Source organism: Manacus candei, unplaced genomic scaffold (genome assembly GCF_025592945.1).
Source record: "Manacus candei isolate 608988 ecotype Guabito, Panama unplaced genomic scaffold, ASM2559294v1 h1tg000014l, whole genome shotgun sequence".
NCBI lineage: Eukaryota > Metazoa > Chordata > Aves > Passeriformes > Pipridae > Manacus > Manacus candei.
The window spans coordinates 48,457,827-48,472,334 of record NW_026138062.1 but is presented as its reverse complement, the minus strand read 5'-3'; the positions used below and the strand labels follow the sequence as shown (position 1 = coordinate 48,472,334).

At 39.2% G+C, this 14,508-nt stretch overlaps 1 protein-coding gene across 7 annotated transcripts in view; it reads left to right on the top strand.

The window, feature by feature from the left end:
* The window catches only part of SYTL2 (synaptotagmin like 2), a 53,058-nt gene that overhangs the window by 13,224 nt on the left and 25,326 nt on the right, over window positions 1–14,508 (top strand). For 5 of the 7 annotated variants that reach the window (XM_051779187.1, XM_051779191.1, XM_051779188.1 and 2 more), the window contains exons 2-4: window positions 581–1,004; window positions 9,957–10,105; window positions 12,068–12,203. In XM_051779187.1, the coding sequence (XP_051635147.1) occupies window positions 904–1,004; window positions 9,957–10,105; window positions 12,068–12,203 (386 nt within the window). In that variant the 5' untranslated portion in view covers window positions 581–903. Of the gene's footprint in view, window positions 1–580; window positions 1,005–6,553; window positions 8,664–9,956; window positions 10,106–12,067; window positions 12,204–14,508 lie in introns of those variants that run through there. The other 2 variants (XM_051779190.1, XM_051779192.1) reach the window with 2 other exon arrangements.

The window sequence follows — 14,508 nt, the reverse complement described above, 5'->3', positions numbered from 1 at the left end:
AGTGAATAGTCCTCTGGAACCATGGCCTATAAAACAGAGGCAGAACAGTATTTCAAATTACTGCTTGCAAATGCAGTTTGGTTCATACAAAGCAATGAGGTTCATGTGACTGCATGACTTGTAATTCCACATACTCATGATGGTTATACAGAAATTATTTCGCATTTATTTTGTATGTTCTGTAGGACAGCGATTGGGCTTTTTTTAATTTTTGTTACTTTAAATGAATGTGATAAGTGCTCTTGACTTGTTTTGTTTTGTTTTTCCCCCTTCCCTCGCCTCCAAATTGTTCTGCTAACTTAAAGGACAACCTAAAATGCAGTGATTTTAAAATGTACCATTTGAAGGACACTTGATTTTGTGTCTTAGGGTGTGAGTTGCCATACTGGGAAGGAATATATTTTCATGGCCACCTTGTTCAAGAAGCCTGTAAAACAGGTTTGACTTGAAGTGACCATTTGAACTTCATAAAGTAGTTTAATCACACTGAAAAACTTGTTTCTTTTAATTAAAAATGCATACATAATCTACTTCCCTGATCCCTGATATTATAACTTGTTCTTCCTTGTCTCTTTTTTAGGGGATGTGTTTTGTTTGTTCTCAAACACTGGATGTGCTGGGTCAATGAACTGTTACTTCAGGAAGCAGAGCTGAGAGGACCAGCTGAGAAGACATCATTATTATGGCAAGCAGGAATGCAACACTTTCCCAAAAGTCTCTCTTCTAGGGAAGCACACATATACTGTACTACAAGAAAGCAACATTTGGGACTTTCTAAAACACTGACTGTAACCCAGTCCAGCTTTCTCAGTGCCTGCTGAAAAAGACTTGTCTTCTCTAACTTTAAAGCAGACTGCAAGACTGTCCTCAGCAGGATTTACCAGCCCCTACGCACACAACAAGATGATTGACCTAAGCTTTCTAACAGAGGAGGAACAAGAGGTGATAATGAAGGTGCTGCAACGGGATGCAGAACTTAAAAGAGCTGAAGAAGAGAGAGTCAGGTAAGAGATCCAGCACCCTGGGTTGTCCTGGGAAGACATACATAGTTCATACACTGAGTTAATCAGGAGCAGATTAGAACAATTTTTGCTAAGGGCCCCGTATTCCACAGTATATGTGATTTGGAGATTTTTTTCTCTGGACTAGATTTAGCATAGTCTCTGGATTAAATGCCTCTACCACACAAATGATTGACTATTGACCAAAATTGTTTCAGACCCTTACACTTCCCTAAGGAGCCAAGAACACCTGGTATACATCTGCCTGGATACACATGTGCCTTGGTTTCCTCAGAAGACAATTCAATTTGCAAGTGTCAAAACCACTGCAAAATGAACTAATGCATGATAAGTAGAGGGACTTGATTCAAAAAGAGCTCTAGCACCCCAAATAAACAAAAAGTATGGTTGCAGTCAGCAATATGTCTGAATGCTAAAGTTATACCTCAAATACATGAGGTGCCATATATTGGAGCTGCAGTCCAGAAGAAGTATCAACACTATGCCCCACTGCCAAGAGAAGTCTTTGCATAAAAATTCTCCTAATTTTCTCTGTGGTGTCACAGATGGAGCAATATGTTGTTATTCTGGAGTGTTTTATGTGCTAGGAGGTTTTCCTGGAGCTACTATTGGTAACTGCTATGACTAGAAATGCATGCAAGGAAAGCAGCGTTGCCCATATGACTTTGAAAAAGTTATCTACATAGGCATAAATATCAGTCAAATAGTTGCTTCAGCTGATAGCTGCCTCCTAAAGAGTGAGGATTTTAGTAGTCAGCTCTTTTTTTTTTTTTTTTCAGTGTGAAGGAAATTATCTATTACAAGGTACATCAAATAATAAATGAACATATAATGAAAAAGGGAGCCTGAGGTGCAGAAAACTCAAAGTGCTATAACACAAATAAATGTTTACAGGTCTCAGTGAAGGTAGGATTTTCTCTCACTGATTTGGTAGTCTTGTCTAAGATTCCTTCTCGTTGTGATGTTCTTCATTAAGTCCTCTATTTCCAATTTAAATGTTTTGAAATTATTCCAACCATGATGCATCTCTGATGCTTCTCTTCTGGTGAGAAAGGTTAGTTTGACAAATGGCCTCTGTGTAGGCATACCCTATACCCTGCAAAGGAAACAGCAGTCTGCCAGTTGCCCTAAGAGCATTATTCATTTTGCTGTATATGTTTGTGCAGCCTTGAAGTTGTTTTATCAGCATGTGGTCACCATTTCGTAGAGTTATTCTTCTTTGCTTCTTTTAGTGTAAGAGCAATAAAGGGTAAATAGCTTCTACTGGTTAAAAAAGCTTCTCCTCTCAAGGCATTTGTTTTACTGAAGACTGAGGGAAAAATCATTACAGGCAGTGTTCACCGCTGCCCTCCCTCCCCATCTTAGTGCAACCTGAGGCGATGTTTTTACCACAGAGTTTTGTCTTCTGCTTTAAAAAACAGTAAACTGACTTTCTTGTAACAGAACTGGCATTTTATTTACTTTACGTAGAAAAACACTGGGTTTAGTCTTGGAATGTTACATCAGTGCCAGATCTGAAAGTGTTCAGGCAAAGTAATTGCAGATGTGAGTTTGAAAACAGCATTTGGGGAAAGGAACCCATCTTGGAACAGAAATTCAAAAAAGCCACTCTCAGTAGTGGCCTGAAAGGACTGTCAACAAGTATTTTTGTTCATGCAACTTCACTTTTGCCATTTGTAGTTCTAGTTCAAGAGGGTGTGGTGGAAAATGCAAGAGACTGCAGGTTGTAGCAGCCTGTAATCAGCACATTTGTTTCATCAATAAGATGTCTCTTCTGGTTTCTGAATATTATAACTTCTGAGAAGCTGGAAGCTTATATATGAAATGGATTTTTCTGCTTAGTTTTGGCACATGGAGCTTGCTTTTTATATCTTATATATTAAAACACTACTTGAATTATATCTCCAGACAAAGAGATGCAGTATTTTAGTTTGGATTCTGCAACCTTGCACACCTGGGATCTTGATCCAAGAGTTGGGATCAACTGTCATCATTCAAACATCACACTCTGACAAAGTGTTGTTTGTATGTGTATATAATGGAAGTCTTTTAATGTGATTTTTTTTTTTTCCTCTAGAAGAAAGTCTGAGGTTGGAAAGGTATTCTCATAATCTGGGCCATGTTCCTGGAGCATGGACAAACTGGTTACATGACAAAATCCTCTTTGAGCAACTTCCTAGTGGAATTTTACAAGTCACCTGATAGAGTCACTTCCCTGCTAACAGTTCCCAGTATTGCTAATCTGTAGTAAAACTGCACTGATTAGGCTGGTCTGCAGCCTCCTTAAGGCAGTCTGCTTTAATTCTTGGCCTGTTGAGTACTGTAAAAGGTGTTTGCCCCATTCTGCAGCTCCTCTTGTGTTGGGCTGAATCAAGATTATAAGTTTAGAACAGCACTGCTTTGGGAACAGCATGCTTGCTTCCTTTCTCACCTCCACTGAGGCTTGTCTCAAAGGAGAGGGGATATTGGTATTTTCTTCTCACTGGTAAAAGGCTGATGAAGAAATCCCAGATGACAAGCAGGTGTGATGCAACGAAAGCAAAAGACATTGCATCCTTTTTTATTCCTAGTGAAAGAAGATGCCTCTCTTTGCTTCATTGCTCCAGGAGCTGCTGTCAGTCACTGAGGGGCAGTGTTGCTGGGGAAGGGGGAAAAGGCTTAACATGTGAGAGTCAAGTGACAGCTTGACAAGACTAGAAGCTGTTTTTCAGCATATTACCAGCTTATTTATTTTGTTGTTGTTGTCCTCATTCCTGTCCAGGAATCTCTGATATGCCCTGCTCCAGCATTGAACAAGTGAGTGGGCTAAGTGCATAACTGAATTTCCTGGCAGTACCGTCAGCATAGCCCCTAGGGACTCTTTTCATAGATGTGTGCTTCAGATTTAAAATAATTTTGAGCCCTTTCTGGAGACAGTAACGCGAGTGGAAATATATCTGTCTGTGAAGTTGTGGAGGAGTGTGGTTGGGTGACTCTTCTGTGGTGGAGTGGCTGGCCCCTGGCACCAGCATGTCTGAAGCAGAAAGCTGTTGTGGTTGTCTCTGTGACAGGGATCTCTGCTGTGGCTGTCAGCCCTTCCCTGCAGAACCTCCCGGCAGCGCTCCTGTGGCCTGTGCTTGGGATTGTTTGCTCCCTGTGTAAACTGAAGGAGGTTAATGATAGGGGAAATTCTGATGTGGAGTTGTTTGTGTGGTGGATGGGTGGTGACTGCTGTGTGCCAAACCCCTTTGATACATACATTGGTGTGGCATTGCAAAAAACCAGAAAGCTTCAGGGATCTGATTCTGCTAGGAGTGAGTGGCTGTTGAAACTGCTGTAAATGCTTTTTAGGTTCTGGTCAGCTTTAACAGATATCCTTTTCATTTACTTTTCAAGGCAGTACTCCTTATATCACACTCTGTTAGAACGAGGGTGCTTTTTTGTGTGATAGGATATATTTAAGGTATCAAAGTGAGCTTAGTACTGGTATTGGGGTAACCAGACTTACCACTAAAGTGTGCAAATGACATTCAGTGACTGTCACCAGAATACATTCTTAAAAATCTTCATAAAATACTTTTCTGTTAGATGTAACAGTTTTGAGGGTGTGCTTAACACAGGCAACGCTCTTGGTGGAGATGATTTTGAACATGGGTGTGAGATGAACACAACTACCTTCTCTTCCGGTCTGCTTGTGATATGTTTATATTTTGCAGAAGTGCTCATTGGCTCAAACTTTCAAGGGTCACCACCCCCTGGGGATTTACCATTTTATAAGTTCAGGGGGAAAACTGTTTCCCCCCACCACAGATGTTTAAAGATTGACTGAAGATAGAGCTGCTATCAAAGCTAACCTTATTTTTGAAAAGAATTGCACGTTTTTCCTACTCTTCCTCCAATTATTTCTTCCAAATGTTCTAGAAATTTTCCAAATGTGTCCTCAATACTCACTCAGATGACTGTGGTAGCTTGGTAGTGTCTGCATAGTTAGGTAATGAAGCACTGATTATAACTTCAGAATTTTGAAGAATCACTGTCGTTGCCATACAACACCTAGGGACTCTATCCAAAGGTGAACTCTGCAGAAATGTTCATTTTATGAGTTCTCTGCTCCTTTTTTATGCAAAATCCTTTCTATATCATTTGCACTACTTCATGGTAATAGTCTGAACATCTGTAAATGGAAAAATAACATGTTAAAGAGGTGTGGCTTACAGGCAAGGCAGGAGTGTGATATGTTTGTATGTGCTCTGCATTCTGTCCTGACCAGTGAAATTTGTGTCTAGCTGAGGTGTCTTAGGCTGACCAACACGCTTTCTGACTCAAACTGAATTTTTTTGAAAGCTTACTTAGGGTTGGGGATGCCACAAGTAACAACTTTCTCTAAATTTAGGGCTTAAGGATATGACAAGATCCTGTCAGATCATCACCTTTTGCAACATGATTCTGAGGTTCTTGTCAGGATACTGAGGTTATCCTTAAGCCTCCAGGAATTCAAATTAGTCTAGTAGTAAGCAAGTGCAACTAATAAGTAAATACATCCTACAATTCTTGTGGAGCTGATTTTAAAAACATGAAAAAAAACCCCTAAACTATCTTTGTGGTATATTAATTCTATTTTTAGGTCATAAGCTTGTGTCAACAAGTAGCTTGTTTATTATGTGAGAAAATCTTTTTAATCTGAAAATAACGCTACCCTTTAGTGATAAAAAATAATTTAATTGATTGATTTATTGATTGATTGGTTGATTTATTGTAAGAGACTAAGAATTAGATGGCTTGAACTCTTTTGCTGAAAATACAAAGTGAGACATCTTTGCAACTCCTCTTGTCAAGCAGAATCTGCTCTCACACACTGCTCAGATGTATTGTTATAAGAGAAGTACAAATTAATTGTTATTAATTGAAACTCAAGCCTTTTTTTATAACTAGTTCTGAAATAATTTACTTGCCTCTAGTGGTTTACCAGGGACTTCTGATTAACTTTTAATGGGCTTACTTTTTAGTAGGTATAACGTGCTGAAGGTCAAAGCATACACGTTAGTATGCTGGCTTGGAGATTGCCTTCAGCCAAATCAGGGACATCTCATAAGTGTTGTGCCCTTAGCTGACTGACTTCTTTCCAGCTAGGCAGATCTGCTGAAGGAAAAAGAGCTCCATCTCATTGTGAAGAACCTGGAGTACTCTCCCAAAGTTTGCCTGCTGCCCATACTTGGTTTCCTTCCATTTCTTAGTATTGTGTTATGTTTGCATAAGATAATGCAGCTTCCATTTGGGCATTTGCCACTGCCAGAGATGGCACTTCAATTCAGCAACAACCTTCTTTCAAATAAATCATACGATATCACTGTAAGGCAGGAAATCTGTGATTTAGTCCGTTATCAGATGTTCCAGAGGTGGAGAGAAACAACCCAATTAATCCATGCACAGATTTTCTCTTTGCCTGCAGTGTACTGGGCAGTTGCTTTGTATGCCCATTCAGTGTAATTCTACATGTACTTAATGCCCCAGGGGGGATGAAGAATTTGCCGTCTTGCCATAAAACAGGTTTCACTTGGCACAGTGGAAAAAGTATATTAAGTAATGGGGAACTCAGGCTTATTTTAAAAGAGGATTTTGGAGTGAATTCCTTCTAACTATGTACCTTTATTTTCTTGAGTTTTATGTTCCTAGAGGAGAAATGGGCACTAGTTTCGTTATGACTTTACGCTGCTTCACTCTGAAAAGTGCAGTATAGGCTAACTGGCGTTTTAACAGACCACTCACATCATATGTAAAGCTGTTACTGCATTTTCTCCTAATTGCAAACTTGGCAAGTAAGCCTGCAATCTGAATCTTAATCTGGATGCCTAGTAGTTCTTTGATCACCAAGAGAAAAATGTAATGACAACTTGGTTAGCCTTTCTGTTAACTGGGGAGCTGGCATAGAATCAACTGTTGGCTTCTAATCCTCTTGTGGTGTGCTAGGAGGCATGGAAGCTGTGGAAAACCATGGCTGCAGTCTGATTTCTCCACAGTTCCTTTCAAGGTAAACAACAATCTCAATCTAATTCCTAACAGTGAAACAGGCCCACACAGTGCAAGCAGTTTGATATTACTGCTAAGGCCTGCTTGTAGTAAACCTCGAGAATTCAACTAGCATTGTAAAAATTCCCATTTGTCTCAAAAACAGCTGCTGGGGTTACAAGATTACGATATATTGGTGAACACAGGTGGCTTAAAAACTTTTTTTCCTGCCAAGACCTAGAACTAATTGTCTTTCTGATAATGGAACTCTGTTTCTTTGTTTGTGGCTGGGGAATGCCCGGGAATAGCTTTGATACTGATGTTGCTCTTAGTTCCTCAAAAGATGGGACTGAGAGGCTAAATACTTCTTTTGAAGAGACAAGTAAGCCAAGCTTCAAGGTGAGAAGAGAAGGAAAAGTTGTTTGGAAGTCAGCTGCTGTGAATATCTGTCTGTTCCTACTATACAAGCCCCATCAGGCAGAAGGTCATTTGTAAAGGAAGTGCTGTGTAAAGTGAGAGCACATTTATACCTCTGCTAGCAAGCACAGTTATCTCCCAAAGTCTAGAATGTCTGTTGAGCTGGTGGAGTTAAGGTACACTAACTTTCATAGGCAGCAAGCAGTGGTGGCAGCAAAGTGCTTGACATTCATTTTAGCAAAAATGACAGCTGCATGGGCCATGGGTGATGTTTAGTGAGTCTAGAGCTATGACAAATCCATGCCTCTGTCTCTGTCTGTTTGTGTTATGTAGTCAGTCATAGATCTGAGAGTCCAACAAGCAGGTAAGTAGGCTGAGACAGGTGAGAGGCCTGTGATCCTGCCCACTTCTGCAGTGGGGCTGAGCTTGATCTGGTCTGAGCTGACTTGGAAAGGTCTCCTACCACACCCTGGTTTCAGTGGCTGAATACAAAGGGGAAAGGGGTGAGCAGTGTGTGTAGGGTGAAAGGGTTGAATCAAACAGGGTGAGGACATCGAATACTTGTCCTGTGACTCAGTACCTTCCCACTAGAGAACCTCCCTTGGCATATGTTGTCATAGCGCCCTGAAGCACTAGCTGTGGTCAGAGCTCTGCTGCCCTGCAGGCTGTACAAATAGCTGAAAAGCCAGTCCCTTGCCCTAAGGGGCATCTGTTCTGAGAAGACAAATAACAAGTGGGAAAGAAGGTGAAAGGGAGATGCAGTCATCTGGTAAAAAGTTCTGGCCTTCCGTATTTCCACTATTCCTGCTGGCTGTATTCATAAACTATCTGAGCAATGAGGAGTTGGCTCACACCTGAGTAACTTATTTGCTTGAGGACACTGAAGCTACTGCTGTGTTCCTGCTCCAACTTAAAAGACCTGCAGCATAAGAGAAGTGCATATTTTGGCTCTTAAAGAGGCATGGAGCTATAAGCAAGAGGGAGGGACAAATTTTAAATAGTCCAGTAATTCTATGGACTGTTGAATCTTGGCATTAAAACTGGCAGTGGTGACCTCGACTCCTGGCAGACTCAGCTGTATGTAGGTGATTTGAGACAGAAGTTGTTTACATGCCTGGAGGGACTAACTTTTGACAGAGCTTTCAAAAAGAAGTTTAAGTTCAAATTCTAATATAGCTGATGCATTCAAATTAGGCTTTTTATTTCTGGCCATACCAAGATGGAGTAGTTGAGTGACAGGTAAGGATGGTCTATCTTACTGTAAGGGACTGGCTTAGTGTTGTTTCTCTGCTGTGAATGTTTATCTGTATTTGACGGTGAAATCTGCAACCTATAATAGAAGGATTGTCAACATAGTTACTTGACTGCAGTAGAAGTTCTGTTTCCTAAACTCCTGAGAAATGTAAAACTGTCATGAACCTCTTTGGGATTGAGCTAGATGATCTTTAAAGGTCCCTTCCAACACAAACCATTCACAGTTCTCCACCAGGCCTGTGGAAGACAGTACTGTCCCACAGCAATGGGAATTTTGTTTAGCCTGAAAGCCTAAGTAACTGGAGTTGTTTTGGTTTCTCCCTTAGGCTCTGTTATTAGCTTGTTTTGCTTAAGGAAATGGCATAAATGAAGAAGGAAGATGAAGCTTGACTTCAATTTTTTTGTTTAAGCACTGTCTAAATCTGTGTAGTAACTTTCCTGGTCTGCAGGTTAGTCTCCAGGCCATGTATAAGCATATGCCTAATATGATACATGCCTAACAAGGAAAGAAAACAAGCTTTCAGATTAGACACAGCAACTCCTTATTCTGTTCAAGCATGCTTCACAAAAGCAGGGTGACCCTGAAGCCTGAAATCAAATTATAAAAAATAATATTTAAAATGGCTGCAGTTCACCTGATGGATATATGTAGATTAATAAATGGCAGAATCTTATTTTGTTGTTATTTCCATGGGATGATGTCTTCCTTTGTAACTCATTGTATTCATATAAGGATTTGTGTAACTTATGGAAAAAATGGTATCATGCTTCCAGACCACATTTGGAGTGTGTGTGTAAAAGCAGTGTCCCATGAAAAATGTGAAGATGCATCTTCTGAGCCCCAAAGTAGCCATGCTCTTAATTTTGGTACAGACTACTTATGTTGTTCTGCTAGATTATCTTAGTTTTAATCTTGGAAAACTGGCCTTTGAAGACAGTAGGTCAAGATCTGCAGTTACTGGAGACTTCTCCAGAGCTGTCTCTGCTTGAGTGTTTCTCATAGTGAAACTTTTTATATTTAAAGAGTTACCCTCAGAGCATCGGTTGAAGGAACAAGGCTGAGGCTCTCCCCTGTCCAGATCACTATCATCCTTCATAAATAAATAAGGAAATTAACAGGTAAAAAGACGGAAGTAACATGCTGAGACAGCATTTAAAAACTTCAACAAACAAAACACAACCCAGCTCTCCAAACCAAACAAAAACTCTGACTTTTATTCTGTTCACATAAATACATTTTGTGTGTATATCTAATTTATCCATTTTTGTCCTCCTCAGGCATTTACGAGAAAAAGTCAAAGACGATGTTCAGCTAAAGAATATGAGTGGGCAGTGGTTTTATGAAGCAAAGGCAAAGAGGCACAGAGATAAGATACACGGAGCAGACATTATTAGGGCTTCCATGCGCCGGAAGCCTGCCACTGTTGGTAAGCGTTTGTCTTGTATTTTGTTTTGGAAAGGCTGGTTCTTACTTAGCTAACCTCCAACACTTCTCTGTGAAATCCAAGAAGAATGTTGGTATCTCTACAAGCAGAAAGTGATGCAAAAAAAGAGACTTCCCATATAATTTACAGCGTAAGCTTTCCTCTCCCCAAACGCTGTATATTAAAAACTCTCTGCACTTCTAGACTCATTCTCATTTCCATTTCTGAGGCCCTGTGAGCTACTTAGGAACATGCAAAGAATCAGAGATTGAGGAAATTGCTCTTTAACATGGATTTACAAGATTTTGGGTGCTTAGTCTGAGACCTTGGAGGCTTAATGGTAGGCACCACAAGCTAGAGATAGTGGTTATAACTAATTGGAATATATGTGCTGGAAACTCTGGCAGCTAGAACTGGCATCCTGTGTCCACATGAACTTTAAATGCATCCAGCATGCCCACATCAGGGTGAGTGCCCTGGTCACCATGAACTTTATCCCTGGGAGAGAGAGTGAACACTCAATCTATAGTCACCAAAACATACACAATGTGTTGTATACAGGATTTTATAGACCTCCATTATAAATCTCTTAGCATCTGACTTTTTAATCTAAAGAGTTCTGGTCTATTTTATCATTCTTTGTACAGAAAGTGATTTTTTTTTTCTTCGAAAAATTGACCTCCATCCCCTCCTAATCTCCTGTAATTCTACTAAGTCCTTTTGATTTAGAAGGACAAGGCTTACATTATGCTTACCAGGTTGTACTGATATTTGTGTTTTTTGGTTTTATAGGTTCTATTAAGGGATTTTGCTACATGCTAGTGAAGCAAATAAGATCCTTCTCTCAATACTGTGGCTGGACTATAGCTTGCTGCTTTCTATAGGTTTTATAAATACAAGTTAGCCTTGTTTTCAGAGAGGAGTTTGAATAATGTTGGTTTAGTCAGTTTGAATTTAGTGCTCTGAGTTTTTAAGCTAACATGAGAAGGCCTGAAACAGAAAAGAATGCAAAAAAAAAAAAAGAATCGGTGGTTAGTGTGGTATCTTTGTGATTTTGGCTGGTTTTGGACTTGAAGGTCATGGAAATCAACTGTAAAATTCTAGCTGAATTTCACAGTAACTTAGAGCTTAAAGGAAACTACTTAAATCCATAATATATTAAAGGTAGGTTAATTAATCCCAATCTTATTACTTGAACAAAGAGGAATATTGGTACATTAGGGACTCTGTGCACTTGCTTGGTTTAAATGACTCATGAGATGGCAAGATATTTTTGCTTGCATTTACAGATAGCAAAAGTGAGAATAAAAATCTTGCTTATTTTTGTACACTAAGCAATTTTTCTCTTCTAAGCTTTTGGAGAAGTGCAAAAAGCAGTAGAGGAAACAATATAATGTTTTTACTCTGAAAGTGGCTATCAGAATAGGATTCTGTCCCACCCTCAAAAGAAATGCAAATGTATTTGTATTTGCTGAATGAGGTGGAGCTTTTTGTTTGTTTGGTTGGTTTATACTTAACTTTTTAACTTCTTGTGGTAATTCTGTCCATAAAGGATTAACCTTCTGCTTAAGTGAGTTATGACCAACTTCTAGTTTACTGCTGTAGAAAGGGAATAATTGACTTGACTAAGTGTACTTCAGCACATTTTCAGTTTTCTATGGTTTAATAATTTTTGTTTCCTCAGGACACTGAGGCTGAATTTTTTATATCTATCCAGCTGCAAGAACTACAGGATCAACAGATATGTCTGGAATAGTAGAGTGAAGTATTCAGAATAGTATTTGAGTATTCTAGTAGCATTAAAAAAAATAGTCTTCAGAAGGCACAAGATCTGCTTCTGAAAATAATTCCAATATAGCAGACTTTAGAATAGCTGTAGGACTAAATGCAGATACTTGTACTTGCTTCTTAAGAAATCCTGTATGAACATATGGGAGACAACAATATTCTCGCTTCATGTTTTAGCTGAAGTGAGTCAGAACAAAATGAGCAAACCAAAGACCAGCTGGGTGAGCAATGTTAATAAAGAAGTCTTTGTGCCACCAGATTTACATGGCATTGTGGAACATCAAGAAGAACAACAACTGAAAATTAGTTCAAGGTAAGCTGTCTGTTTAATTGCTCCTAGTATGTATATATTTGGACTAGTGAAACTTGTGAGCTGTAAGTTCCACCCAAAATATTGTACTTATCTCTTATTTCAAAGATCATTAAATGTTCCCTGAGAATTGTCCAAGAAATCTCTGCATGTGAAAGGCACATAGTCATGCATTGTTAATTGTTCTATATTCAAATGCAGAACAATCTTCAGCTTGCCTTTTCTCAGAAAAATTGTGAATGAGAAGAATTGTGCCTGAGAGCATTGTACAAACATTTCTTGAACTCTGTCAGGCTTGGTGCTGTGACATGTTCTCATGTCACAATTTAATTTGGTTCCTTGAAGTGAGGCTAGGATTTTCTAGTTAGAATGGCTGGCCATGGTCAGTCCTCTGCAGTTAATAATAGGGGAATAACAACCTTTGCACCTCCTCATTCAGTCACTTAATGAGACAAGACTATCGATTTAGCCTGAATTTTAAATTTGGATCATAGCATTATTTAGGTTAGAAAAGAACTGTAAGATCATCAAGCCCAACCATTTACCCAGCACTGCCAAGTCCACCACTAAACCATGTCCCCAAGTGCCACATCTACACATGCTTTGAACACTTCATATCACGTGAAGAATGAGAGACTAAGAAAATGTTGTTTAGAATTTTCCAGATTTTTAGGTACAATAGTTTAAGACCTCTGAGATTTCTTAAGAGGACCAAATGTATTTCAGGTGGAAGGAGATAGAATATTTAGATATTTGCAGAAAAATGAGTCAGATTCTACCAAGAAAAGTAAATGTCTTTCTGGAATGGAGAAGCTTCCTTTCAGAGCTTCTCCATATGAGATAGTCAGCTTGGATATGCCTAAATTACTATAGTTGTAAAGAGGGCTAGATGATAAGTAGTTTCTGAATTACGAAAGATTTGACATTACAGACTTGAAATATACTGATTTAAACATCCCAAACAGCTTTATTTTGTTTTGAAATAGCCTGAGTTGATTTCTGAGACAGACTTGTCTGTCTCAGACTTTAAAATACCTACGTGTAATCCATTGGCTGTGTGAAAAACCTTCCAAAAGCCTGCACTTGAGAAGAAAAGTGCTGAAAGAGCTAGGGTGACAGCAGGTGGAAGTGAAATGTCTTTATGTGGCCAGATTCCTCAACACCATTGAGGAAACAAGAACCAGGGTGTAACCCAGATAACTATTGTTTGTGCTTTAGCGAACAGAGTGAGGTAAGAGCCAGAGTTACTTCTTATCGTGACTGTTTTACTTGGGGTTGTGCCATTGATCAGCTCTGTAACCTTTCACTTTCTTGTCTGTCTTCTAAGTCCTTCTCTGTACTTCATCTGTTTTTTCTTTGCAGTAAGGCTTGTCTCCTACTATGCATTTGTACAGTACCTAGTAGCAATTGAGTCTTTCACTTCCATGGTCTGCAAACTGGGCATGCGCATTCACAGTTAATGACACCAACCTTTGGTGTCTTAACAACTCTGGTTTGTGTTACTGGTCTTTCTTACCCTTTATGACTTTCAATGAACTCAGAAGTGTTTGTCTTGACCCCATTGTGCTGAAAAAGATCAAATAAACTGCTTTGTTATAGACATCCCAAAAAATGAAGCTGTACAGTAAGGATTATAAAAGTTGCTTATCACAAGAAAGAGCTCTGTTGTCCCTCTCAAACCAAGCTGACAGAGTTAGTTGTTACTAAATGTAGTGTGGCTGTTACCTTCAGGAGATTACTATTAAGTTATTTCTTTATGAACAGCACAAGACATGCTGCTGTTTAATATTGCGTGTCATCTTGCACATCAGGAAGAAATGATGATACTTTGAAAGAAGTACACCCTTATAATGCTGTTCTTGTCATTACAACTCCTCACAAATTCTGTGTGATTGATAAGGTGTAATAGATTTCATGAATTGCCAGGACAACCTCTTCAAAAATACATAACAAGGTTTAAGAATATGTAGACAATTATTTGAAATATGACCAATTTGAGAGTGGTCTTCAGCTTGAGGTGATTTGATGACTTATTTCAGATCACAGTCATGCAAAGCTTGATGATTATTATTGGGGACTGTCTCCTGCCTTTTGCTCCAAATTGTACCAGAAGTTAGTCAGCCTGCATGCCTTGTTCATGTGTACTTGTACTTTCACCAATAGCTCAAGATCTTCTCTCTAAAGCAAGTTCACACAGTCCAGTGTTTTATGAGGCAATTGGAAATGGACCTTGCAAGTGGTCTATCATTTGCAGGCTGGATGCTTACTTACATTTACTTTGCATAAATACTTGATTAGATGCCTTGGA